Raw genomic sequence first — 12714 nt, 5'->3', positions numbered from 1 at the left:
TTTAAAGTAAATCTTTTGGGAGCCCATCTGTGGGGGAAAGCTAAACAATAAATACAATAGAATATTATTTGCTATAAGAAATTTTGGGAAAGAACCATGATCAAAGACACAGTGAATTGAACAGAACTAGAAGTAGTTTATATAATGACATCATAAAAAATGACTTTGAAAGATTTTAGAAATCTGATTAATGCAAATGATAAAACCACAAGTCTAGAGGACTGAGGATAGATTATTGCATTTACCTTTTGCCAGAGAAGTGAGATGTATGTATTTAGACATGGCCAAAGTAAGAATTTGTTTTGTTAGACTAGGCATAGTTACTATGAAGATTTTAATTTTTGTTTTTGTTATTGATTGTATTGGGAAGACAGTATGAGAGAAATAACAAATACTTTAAAAAATAAACCTTTTTTTTTTTTTTTTTTAGAAAAACCATGGAGATAGGAGATGAAATATTGAATTAAAAGGGAAGCATTGTTAGGTCAGTTTGACTAAAATATGCCTAAAGGTCTTGGGGACTAAATCTGTGATTTCATTAGAATAAAGATCTTCTGCTTCCTTCTCCCCACCCCATCCCCCAACTCTCACTTTACTACCATCTCAAGAACTCTGGGGCAGTTAGGTGGTGCATTAGATAGAGTACCAACCCTGAAGTCAGGAGGTCCTGAATTCAGATCCAGCCTCAGACATTTACTACTAGCAGTATGACCCTGGGCAAGTCACTTAATCTCAGTTGCCTCTGCAAAAGAAAAGAAATTCCTCCTCCACCCCTACTCTCACCCCACAGTTCCTCATCGGCAATTTATAGTCTTATAAAACTTGTGTAGAGAACAAAAGTATAAGCGACATGATGAAAATCACATAACCAGTTTGTGTTAGAACTAAAATTGAAAGCCATTTCTTCCTGACTTTGAGGCTGACTATCCACTATATCATCCTGCCTCTCTCCCCAAAGGTGGATAATGTAAAGTAAGTCTGTACATGTAAGTGGAAGTCAAATTGTGGAGGACTTTAAAAATGAGGCTAAAGAGGTGAGGATTTTCTGCTCTTCAAAAAACAAAATATTACATTGTTCAAATAGATATAATTTTATTTCTTGTTCATATTTATAATCTTTCCATCTCTAAGAGATTACAAGATCTTTTGCTTTTTTGGTGAAGTGTATTAAATGTGTTTCTTTTATAAATCTAATTTTAACAAAATTAAGTTATTGCTAGCATTCTGATTATTTTAAATAATTGTATTTTCATTAAGGTCACAACCATGTCGGACAAAAGTGAATTGAAGGCTGAATTGGAGCGAAAGAAGCAGCGGTTGGCTCAAATCAGAGAGGAAAAGAAGAGAAAAGAAGAAGAAAGAAAGAAAAAGGAAGTAAGCTTGATTGTTTCAATTAAATTAATCTATTTTGAGTAACTTGCTTATTTATTTGTTTCATGATTTTATGGTATTTTGAACTATAGTAGTCTTAGTTTTGTGAATCCAACTCTAGTTCCACGTCTATCTTATTTTAAACAAGTCTTAGAATTCTCAGCAGAGCTATCATTTTATCCATGTGGATGCTCTATTCTGTATTAAAAGTTAACCACTCATCAATGCTTTTCAAATTCTTCTTTTCTCCAAAAGGATCTGCCTTGTGTGCAGAAGTGTTCTCTTTAGGTCTCTTAAACACCAGGAAACAGAAAGTGAATATCTCATTAAGCTTTCTACCTTTTTACCCTTTATTCTCACTTCTTGATTGGTTCACTTTTCCCCATCCTGTTTTCCTTGGAAGAACTTGTCTTTTGTGCAATTTAGTATGTAAGAATCATCATTAATAATGTGCTGTAGACCATTTATATCCACCCTGCATATTTTCATTGAACTTTAGATTACCTCTAATTTTCATTCTTTGGAGATTTGAGTATTCTCTGATTCACAGCCATAGTCACATTGCTATGAGATTATTGTTGTTAAAAATATGAGATTTTGTGTCAGGTATTTTCTGCAGGATCGTTGAAAATGCTCACTTTGTCAAGTGCAAATCAATTTAGTTTAACATTTAGGACGTACTGTGTGTACAGTGCTTGGTATACAATGACAAGAATGAAATAGGTCTTATAGTCAAGGAATTTATATTCCCCTAAGCTCCTTTCTTTCTTCTCTTTAATTCACTTTAATTCAGTTCATCATTCTTCTGTAGTTCCTAAGATTACTATCCTAACTGACTAATTCCATAGATCTACCCAGATCGATAGTATTCTAGACAAGAGGCATTCTTCGTTTATTTGGTTTTCTTGTATTCTTTTGAATAATCAAAAATTTAATGGAGGAAGTCTTATGAATTATTTGGTATCCTTTCTTTTTTTAAATATATAGAAAATTGATCTCTCAAAGCTTTGAACATTGCTTCCTCAATCATGAACATCTGTGTGTATGAGTATGTGTGTATTTAGCATAATCTAGCTATTCTTCCCTGCTTCATTTTTTTACCCCAACGCAGAAATTTAATAATATTTTTTCCAATTATATGTAAGGACAATTTCTTTTTTCACAAAAATTTTAGTTATAAATTTTCTTTTTCCTTACCTCCTCCCTAAGATAGTAAACAATTTCATATAGGTTGTACATGTGTATCATGCACTCATGTAAAATATATTTCCATATTATATTTCCATGTTGTGAAAGAAGAAACAGTTTGCAAAAAAATTAGTTTGTAAAAGGAAAAACCATGAAAGAAATAAAGTGAAATAATATGCTTCAATCTGCATAAGACTCCATCACTTCTTTCTCTGTATGTGGATCTCATTTTCTATCATGAGCCTTTTGAAATTGTCTTGGATAATTGTATTGTTGAGAAGAATAAATGAATTGTAGCTGATCATCACACAATGTTACAATGTTGCTGTTATTGTGTACAATGAATGACCTGGTTCATTGTCTTAAATATCATTTTCACTTCCCCAAATGCATGTTAGGTACTGAGATGTTAAAGAATATAGATGTGATGGTTCCACTGTCCTGCTTGATGAAAGTTAGTCAGTAGAGATAGATTTGTCTCATTCTTCATCTATTTGTTTTTCTCTCAGTTTCACCTGTAAATGCGCTGTCATAAGCTTTTCTCTATACTCTCCATCCATGACCTCATCAACTCCCTTAGGTTTAATTATCATATCACTATTCAGATGACTCATAGTTCTAGAAATGCAGGTCTGATCTCTTTTCTGACCTTCAGTTCTGCATAACCATTTGCTTGATTGGATATTTCAAATTGAATGTTGCTGAGACATTTCAAACTCAGAATTTATATTCTCCTAAGCTTCTTTCTAACTTTTCTTTAATTCTGAGTTCAGCTCATAATTCTTCTGTAGTTCCTGTCCAAGTTTACTATACTAAGTGACTAATTCCATGGATTTACCTAGATGGATAGTATTCTGGACAAGAGGCATTCTTCATTTATTTGGTTTTCTTGTATTCTTTTGAATAATGAAAAATTTAATGGAGGAGGGCCCAACAATGTATGGTTTTTCCTCTTATGAAACATTTAGTATCCTTTCTTTGTAAAAATATATTGAAAATTGATCCCTTGATGCTTTCAACATTGCTTCCTCAATCATGAACATCTTTGTGTGTATTAGTGTGTATGTATTTTAGCATAATCTAACTACTCTTCTTGCTTCATTTTATTTTTTTTCTTCTTTTCAAAACTACCTGTCTTCCAGACTGCTGTTTTCTAGTGAAGATATCACTGTTCTTTCAGTTTACTGGGTTTTTTAACTTGGCATTATTCTTAGCTCCTTTCCCCACATATCTGATCAATTTCCAATATTGTCATTCCTCCCTCCATGACATTTCTTACAACTAGCCCTTTCTCTTTATACATATAAGCCAAGACCTTATTTCAAGCTTTCATCACCTCTCACCTAAATTATTGTAACAACCTTCTAATTGTTCTCTTTGCTTTAAGTTTCTCCCTACTTCTCTTTTTTCTCTCTTCTTCCTCCACACTGCTATCAAAATGATTTTCTCTAAGCATCGATCTGACCATTTCATTTACCTACTCAAGTCCAGTGGTTTACTAATACCTTTAAGACAAAATGTAAACTACTCTTTTCAGCTTTAAAGCCATATATAGCCTAATCTTAAACTACCTTTCTGCCCTTAATGGCCATTAATTTCCTTCCCTCCCTCCATAATCTAGCCACACCTGTTTGTCTCTCTATTTCTCACAAATAACACTCTTATATCTTGTATATATTCCTTTGCACTGACTTTTACCAAAGCCTAGAATATATTCTCTTCTTACCTCAACCTGCTTGAATTGCTTTCTTCCTTAAATATGTAGCTTAAGTATCTTCTTCTACATGAATCCTTTCTTAATCCCCTCCCTCTCACATTAACTTGTTTTTACATATAAGTATAAATCCTTTCTATTTATTTGCATTTATTCTTTTTTCATTTATTCTATATAACCTCTTTTTTTTCCCCCCTTTCCCTGTTATAATATAAATTTCTTGTAAGAATTGATCAATTTATTGTATTTTTATCTTTAGGGCCTAACAAAGTACCTGGCACATAGCAATCAGTTGTTAAATACTTGATTGATTTGATTGATGTTCTAGAGTGGTTGTATGTCAGAACAAACTTACTTCCAATTCATTTTTTTATTCCATTGATTTTTGCTGCCTTATGAAGTACAAATGCTCCATCATCCTCTGTTGTAACATTTTGAAAATGAGTTTTATTCTGATTTTTGCGTCTTTCTATCTGGCAAATGATAAAATGTTTGCTGTTGCTGACTAAGGCTTTTTCTGAGCTCTTTTGGCCTATTTGTTTGGGTAATTGCTTTATATCATTTAAATTTCTCTAAAAATGATGATAGCCCATGTCAGTATCTTTTCCTTTATCCATTTTCTCTAGTAACTTGTTTCAATGAGTCAGATTGAAGTTTTGTAGTTATCTTTTCATCCTTATTCTGGTTTGGTGTTGATTTTGACATTTTCTCTTGCAAATGGATAGTCTGCATATAGACATTTTATTCAGAAATGGTTTTACGTAAACAAATAATTGTTTTCTATTTGTTAATATACCGTTGCATTCTTTTTTTATATTATTCAGTGTTCATCATATCCAGGACCAATGATGCACATGCTTTTTCATAATCTAAAAGCCTTTATTTCTTAATCCTGAAACAATTTTCCAACATTTTTTTGCCCTCTTCTTCTGTGCACTTTCACTTGAAATCATGGAGCAACTTTGTGTATGTTTACGTTGATTTAATTTAGAGGCTCTCTTGTATTCTTCATAAAATTTCCCAGCAATAGAACTTACTGCATAAACCTCTTGGAATTTTTGCATGAGTTTTTTATGAGCATCCAAAGGCCATGATGACTCTTGTTACTTTGGGGCATCGAGGTCCATAAATTAAATTCAGCAAACATTTGTGTTTGTTATGTATATTATGCAATACTGTAATGGATTCTGGAAATAAAAAAAGAAATTAAAAAAAAATTGTTCCTTTGCTTAAATTAAGGAACTTAAATTGTGGATGGTAGGGAAAGGGGTTAAAACCAATTCTGTCTGCTCTCAATTTGAACCTAGGAGCCATGCTTCCATTTAACTGCAACTCCTTATGGTTTCATTTATGGTGAAAATATCCTTTTGACTTGATTTACATCCTTCAACAATATGTTAAATTATTTGTCATTAAATAACTCATTTAATGAGTACCAACTCATTGAGTTGTACTAACAGTTAATATTTGTAGATCAAAAAGCTATGTGGTTTTTAGCACCCTCTTTCCCCCCTTCTTACCATCATTCAAAGGAGGCCCCCCAGGACTAAGGATCCAGTTTTATTGTTATTTGTTTCATGGGTTGTTGTGACTAAAGAATTTATCACCTAATATCCAGGCTACGGAATTCTTAGTTTTGCTGATTCTTGAAGAGTATATGCACAGTCTATTGCTGGGATTACCATTGAAACTTTTCCATCATGATAGAACTTGTCAAAGTCTTTCACAGCTTTCAAGAGCCCAAGTCACCTCCATGTCTTGGTGAGATATTAATTAGCAGAAGACTTTTGGAGCAACAGTCTTATATACAAAAGTAAGAGTTCACAAAGTTTAAAATAGGTAATAATTATTAATTTTTCCAAATGGGTTCTTTCCAAAAGGAAAGGGCTCAAGATAGCCTTTCTTTAATTGGCAAAGTTATAATTCATTTGTCATATTATTTGAGTTATAAAAGTTGAGTTCGCATGCAGTTTTCCACAAATCAATGTACATTTGCCTTGTATTAACATATTCAATCCACAGAGTACAAATAAATGAAATCCAGGTAATTTGAGTTTTGAAGCAATTTTATCTCATCTTAATACTAATATTTTATTAATCTAAGATGCTAATAATCTGATAGTATGAGCCTAATTAGTGACATAGCAACCATATCCTGAATGTTATAGTGCATTTTTGATAGAGGATACATATTTATTTCTTACTGATGAAGAAAATGCTAGATATGTAGAAAAGCCCTAGCATATGATTTTATATGTATTGCAATGAAATGTATTTTTTTTTTTTATCACTGTGTTTAATGGGAAGCATTTTTTAGACAAATGGGCATAAACTAGCATATTATAATGGAAGTGTATTCAAAAATTAATTTCTATGGTACGTTTGTTGATTTATTGTTTCATTGGCATGAAACTTCCTTTCATAGATGCCCCACTGTGGTTTTTCATCTTGTGGGATTCTTGTCTATTTTTTTTTTTTCCTTAAGTCCTTCATGTACTAGCCATTACTTCCTGTTTCTTTGCCAAGGGCATTGGAAAAATTAGGAGCACAAATAAATGTTCACCAATACTAGTCACTCTGTTCGTGATATATATTGAAGTAATTCTTGCATCCAGCACAACTTTCTGTGTTATGTTATAAGCTGGTTGGAGTTTCAAGCCAGTTACTTGATTAAATAATGAGCAACTGCCAGAATTGTGATGCAGACTTGGAAGAGCTATCCCAGAATATCATCTATAGGATTAATCTTTCCAAAGATGACAGATGGCCAATTATTGCTTTCTAGTTTTCAAGGATGATCATGTTATGATTGGCATCTAATTTTCTAGGACTGTCTGTAATATGATTGGCATCCAATTGAGAGTTTGTGAAACATGTTCATAGAATTAATTTAATGGGATTAAACCATGAATTGGTGGTGATATACATATTCATGTGAAGGGGACAGAATATAGGACTAAGCTAATAATTTCATTGGTAAAATAAGCTCAGATGGTTCGCCTATCTTGATGAGTTTTTTCCAACTCTAATGATTTCTTTAAATTTATATCAGTAGGATTTGAATGAATTTGAACAATCTTTTCAATTTCCTGAACAGTTTTCTGAAACTGTTCCCCTCTGTGTATAATGTCCTGTGGCCAAAATGGAAGACTCATTGTCTCTTGTATATGTGCTGTCCCATCCTACCTTTCTTCAGTGCCCTTGCTTTCACTGATACCATATCCCTCACCCCCTCTTTCTTTGTGTCTTTCCTGGGTGGTTTGCACATTAGAACTTGAGGGCCACCTCCCTACTGGAGATTTTTTTTGAGCTCTACAATTGTTGAGCATTCTGGAATTACTTAGTAAGAGATTAAAGATCTTAAACATTGGATTTAAATTTGATGAGCCGATTTATTTTTTATCACTGGAGGAGAGTGCTCTATAAATCTTTTCTTCTTATCTTTAGTTTTTACCATCCATTAGCTCCTTCCTTTCTACCTATAACATACCCAAGACTCTAATGTCCTGGAAAAAGAAGAAAAACACTCCCTACATTTCATATTCTCTCTCCATTCATTCTAATATCTATCCTCTGGCTTTACAACCAAGTTTCTAAAAGAAGCTCTTTGTGCCTGCTGCCTCCATTCTACTTCTTTCACTTCTCAACCCTTTTCATTTTTCAACTGAAACTGCTCTCTCCAAAGTTAGCAATAATCTCTTAATTGGCAAATCTGAAACCTTTCCTCAGACTTTATTCTTATACTGTTGACCACTCTTTGCTGGGAACAGTATCATCTCTGAATTTGCATCACAAAGTTCTCTCTTGGTTCTTATGTCATGATTAACCAATATAGACTTAGCTCTTCATAGCAATGCAGTGATCCAGGACAATTCCAATACTAAAGATAGAAAATGTCATCTGCATTCAGAGAGAAAATATGGAAACTGAATGCAGATGGAATCATACCATTTTCGCCTTTTTTGGTTGTTTGTTTTTTCTTTCACATTTTTTTCCCCTTTTGCTCTGATTTTTCTTTCACAACATAATATGAAAAATGTTTAAAATGATTGTACATATATAACTTATATTAGATTGATTACTGTCTTGGGGAGGGGAAAAATAAGGGAAGAAGGGAGAAAAAAAGTTGGAACTCAAAATTGTACAAAAATGAATATTGAAAACTATTTTTAATGTAATTGGAAAAATAAAATACTATTAAAATAAAAAGGATACCCTCAGTATGTACATAACCTATTCTAATAAAGATGAGATGAGAAAAGTAGGCATATTACTTTCTGTATAATAATATAGCTTAGTGATCTTTCCCCTTCTTTTGTTAGAATTTCCCTCTTTTTGAATTATCTTGAAAATTGATTCCCGAATGCCTAATATGACACTTCTGGCAATGATTTCTTCTGTATTTGGTTAGATCCAATCATTCATCTTGACTTTATTTTCTTTATTGTCATTTTTATTTGCTCATAGAACACAACATCTATCGAGGTGGTCACAGGAAAGCAGATTACTGGCTTGTGGTCCTATATTAGGTACGGTCCCTAGTAACTTTTATGAAAGGGCATGGACAGTAGTCAAACAGGTTAAGTAACCTTATGCACATGGCATATTTTCTACATAACTGGAAGAACTAGCCATATTAATGAGATCAAAGGTTTATCTCACAGGATTGTCATGAGAAAAGTACTTTGTAAAAATGTTAAAGTAAGTCATAAATTAAATAGTTACCAGCACCATTTTTTATTTTTTTTGTTCATTTTTATAGGAAAGTGTCCATTTAAAGGGAGTTTAGTTTCTTCTAATAAATAGTTTAAAAATCACACACTTTTTGGATCCTGTATCAATATTTTAGATTGTTGGTAATCTTAAACCGAAGCTTCTTAAACTGTGGGTTGCAACCCTATATGGAGTAACATAACAATGTGAGGATCGTCTATGTTTGATTTGTATATCTTTTATATACCTTTATACTTGGAGTTACATAAAAATTTCTCAGGTGAAAAGGGTTGCGAGAGGAAAAAAGTTTAAGAAGCTCTGGTTTAAAGTGATTCTTAGCATCCTTTTCTGCGGCTTTGCCACCATCATTGCATATATGAAAGATAACTGCCTACGATTGAGAAATAGTTTGAATTTTTATTTCATTTGTTACTAGAGCCCAAGAGTTTATTACTTAATAGTCACCATCCTACTCAAATGAATAGGGTTATGAGTCATTTTATATCCTGACCAATCCCCAGATATGAGAGTCTTTTTAATTTGGTTGAGTAAACAAGAACTTGTGCCCTGCTTACATCATATTGTCTTCTCTTTGGACTATTTCCCCCCTTATTAATTCCCCCTCCCCCCCAAGGGAAGTTCTAAGTGTCTCACACCATAAGTAAGTTATGTTTTGTTGTTTTTTTTTTTTTCTCTTTAAATTTAGACTGATCAGAAGAAAGAAGCAGTTGCTCCAGTTCAGGAAGAAACTGACCTTGAAAAAAAGAGGAGAGAAGCAGAAGCATTATTGCAGAGTATGGGGCTGACACCAGAATCTCCTCTGGGTGAGAGTAGAAACATGTCCCTATATTCCAAATAGTGTGTTTAGCTTAGTTAAAAAATGAGATTGGCAAGAGAATAAATGGGTTTGGGTTATAGGATACATTTTCTTTGTATTTGTCTTTTAGGAGCATTAATCTTATGCACCATTTATTTGGAATTGTCTTCATGTATTAAAATGTATCCAACACATGTATATCTGGGCAAGTGTTCAGAATATTGCAGGCTTAATTATATTTATCATCATATACTGACTCACTACTTCATTATGCCAACTTTTCTAGTTAAGTTAGGCTAAGTGACTGTTGTTCAAAATACCTGAGATTTTGCCTACCTGAAAGCTAGAGGAAGGGTATAATGGACTGATTTTTTTTTTTTTTTTGACAGTTTTCATCCTCAAAGAAAATAGAAGTAGAGAGATGTTTAAAGCTCTATCTGATAAAGGGAGATTATACAGAGATTTTATCTCTTGGGACAGTGATTTCACTGGTTTGTTTGCTCTTTTTCTGGGTTATTCAAAGCTGAAATAGACGTAAGCAATAAAAATTCTGAAATGGTATTAAGTATTCCTGAGGAAAACTTGGTCACACTATTGTGAAAAAGCATATTTGAAATATTTTTTATTGTATTGTGCTGGTACCTCTGTATATTGGTTGTGCTACAAAGTAATTTAGACATATGTGTCTCTAACTCTCTCTAAAGGCTTACAGTTTTGTTTTGCATTTGGAGTTAACTCCAATGATGACATTTTCAGCAAGTCTAATTATCCTTCAAATCTTCATCTCTGGCTGGTTGCCCTTGATTCCCCGAGTTGCCTAAAAGTGATTTTCAAAGTAATGTCATTGTTTGGTCATTTATATGCCTGATTAGAACTGATGAATCTTAACTAATAGGAAAATGAGTTTCACATACTGAACTCTTGATATATTTTAGTCCCCAGGCTTCATGCTATAGGTGCATACCATTGCCAAGTCAGTATGATAAAAAAATTCTTATGTTGTTCTATGGAATCTAGCTGTAGCCAAGAACAAAATCAATTTCCTTAAGGTAACTAATTCCCCACTGTATTAGGAAAATGCCTGCCCTAAGCTAAACTATTATTTAGAAATTATAGACATGAATTATAAAATGCTTTGGCCAGATAAAACAGAGGTGAGGAACTTAATGGCTTAATTTCCTATGGTCAATGAGATAAATAGCAAGAGCTAAGTTATCTGTATGCCTATAGTTGCAAAACTGCAATATGATTTTAAAGCTATTGAGGTGATATCCCAAACAGGTCTCAGAATTGGGTATTACCATATGAAAATTTCTGTCTCTCTGTCTTTTGTGTATATAGGTATAAAATGTTCCTCAATGTCTCCATATTTTTTTTTTCTTTTTCATTCAGTATCATATTTCTTATTTATCTTCTGCTAAAATGTTAATGGATGGAAACATGAAATAGGGCAGTATGAACAGGAAACTAGCCTCAGCCAGAAAGACCTGGGTTTAAGACATTCCTTTGCAATCCTGAGCAAATCATTTAATTTCCTAAGCAACTCTTTAAGACAATACATTTCAGAAACTGCTTATCCATATAGGTAGAGAGAGTTTTCTTCACTGGAAGTTCCCTATTCCAATGAAATCATAGGTGTATTTCTCCCACTCTCACCCCCAATTTTTAAAAATAATAATAAAGATTGAGATGATAAGTAAAATAGCTTATTTCAACTCTATTCAGGTTGAGATAGACTAGTTTCAGAAACTTTGCTAGGCTCTCCAAATATAATTCTTTATCACTTTCTTCCAAAATGTGTGCATGTTATATTGTCTCTACAGAATAGGTGCTTTAGGACCTGTTTCATTTTTGTCTTTATACCCTGGTGCCTAGTATACTACCTGGCCCTTATTAAGTACTTAGAAAATGCTTATTTGATTGATTAAAATTAAGGGTGTAAAGACAGATTAAATATACTATAGAAAATAAAGATTGTTTGTTCTAGATTCTTTTGAGATTTTTGATAAGAAACAAAAGTATGTTTTATTCTGAAGATGAGAATCAAGTCTTAGAATAGAGTGCAGTGATTCTTATTCATTCTAAGATTATCAGATTGTTAAAAAGAATATTATAAAGACTGTCTTTGTAATGTCTTCAGTATACCATGCAAGCATGGTTTGGAGGCTAACATGCAGTATGTTTTGGAGAGTCATTATTGGTATCTTTCTTCATATCCTCCTAAAGTATGTCTGTAACAACTTGTATAACAGTTTTTCTAGAAGGGGGAAGAGAAATTGCTGGCAATAGCTATTTTAGGTATGTATGATCAGAGCATGATTTTAACCTTATTCTCTATTGCTTAAAGGACTTTTACATGATAGACTCCATAAATGATTATTTAATTGCATTCTATATTCTCTCTAGGATTATACTCTGAATTAATATGCCATAATCATATGTTCATGGTGGAGAGTCAGGTGACCATTTCATCTTTCTTCTTGGCCATTACTGATTATTTTTTAAATAGCTGGGAGAGGTTCCCTCTGTTTGCCTCAATGCTTTAGACACAGAGGTTAAAGAACTATCCTTTTTTTCTTTTGGTGGGAGCTCTGCAGGCAATTCTTGATGACAAAGACTTATGCTTTATGTCATCTAAATTTTATATGAGTAAGATACTGGCCTTTCATCTTCCAGTGTACCTAGAATATTTAAGAAAATTAATTTTATTTTAATGTGGAACTGGGCAAAAAGAAACTGGAAAATGAATATATTAGTATTATTACCATATTATTTACATTTCTCTTTATATAGAGATGTATCTATGTAGAAGGAAATATGAATACAAATTATTTATATCTTTTTCTAATCAGAGTTGTTTGGTTTTATTATTGTAAAAGGGAAGGGGTTATTTGAATCCAAAGTCTTAGTT

At 32.7% G+C, this 12714-nt stretch overlaps 1 protein-coding gene across 2 annotated transcripts in view; it reads left to right on the top strand.

Moving 5' to 3' along the window:
- DYNC1I2 (dynein cytoplasmic 1 intermediate chain 2) overlaps positions 1-12714 on the top strand; it is a 61519-nt gene that overhangs the window by 8581 nt on the left and 40224 nt on the right. For both annotated transcript variants that reach the window (XM_031960465.1, XM_012544816.2), the window contains exons 2-3: positions 1258-1374; positions 9693-9810. In XM_031960465.1, the coding sequence (XP_031816325.1) occupies positions 1267-1374; positions 9693-9810 (226 nt within the window). In that variant the 5' untranslated portion in view covers positions 1258-1266. The remainder of the gene's footprint in view (positions 1-1257; positions 1375-9692; positions 9811-12714) is intronic.

This window comes from Sarcophilus harrisii, chromosome 3 (assembly GCF_902635505.1).
Source record: "Sarcophilus harrisii chromosome 3, mSarHar1.11, whole genome shotgun sequence".
In the NCBI taxonomy this organism is placed as follows: Eukaryota; Metazoa; Chordata; class Mammalia; order Dasyuromorphia; family Dasyuridae; genus Sarcophilus; species Sarcophilus harrisii.
Note: the sequence above shows the minus strand (reverse complement) of the source record. Positions and strands in the feature narration are given on the sequence as shown.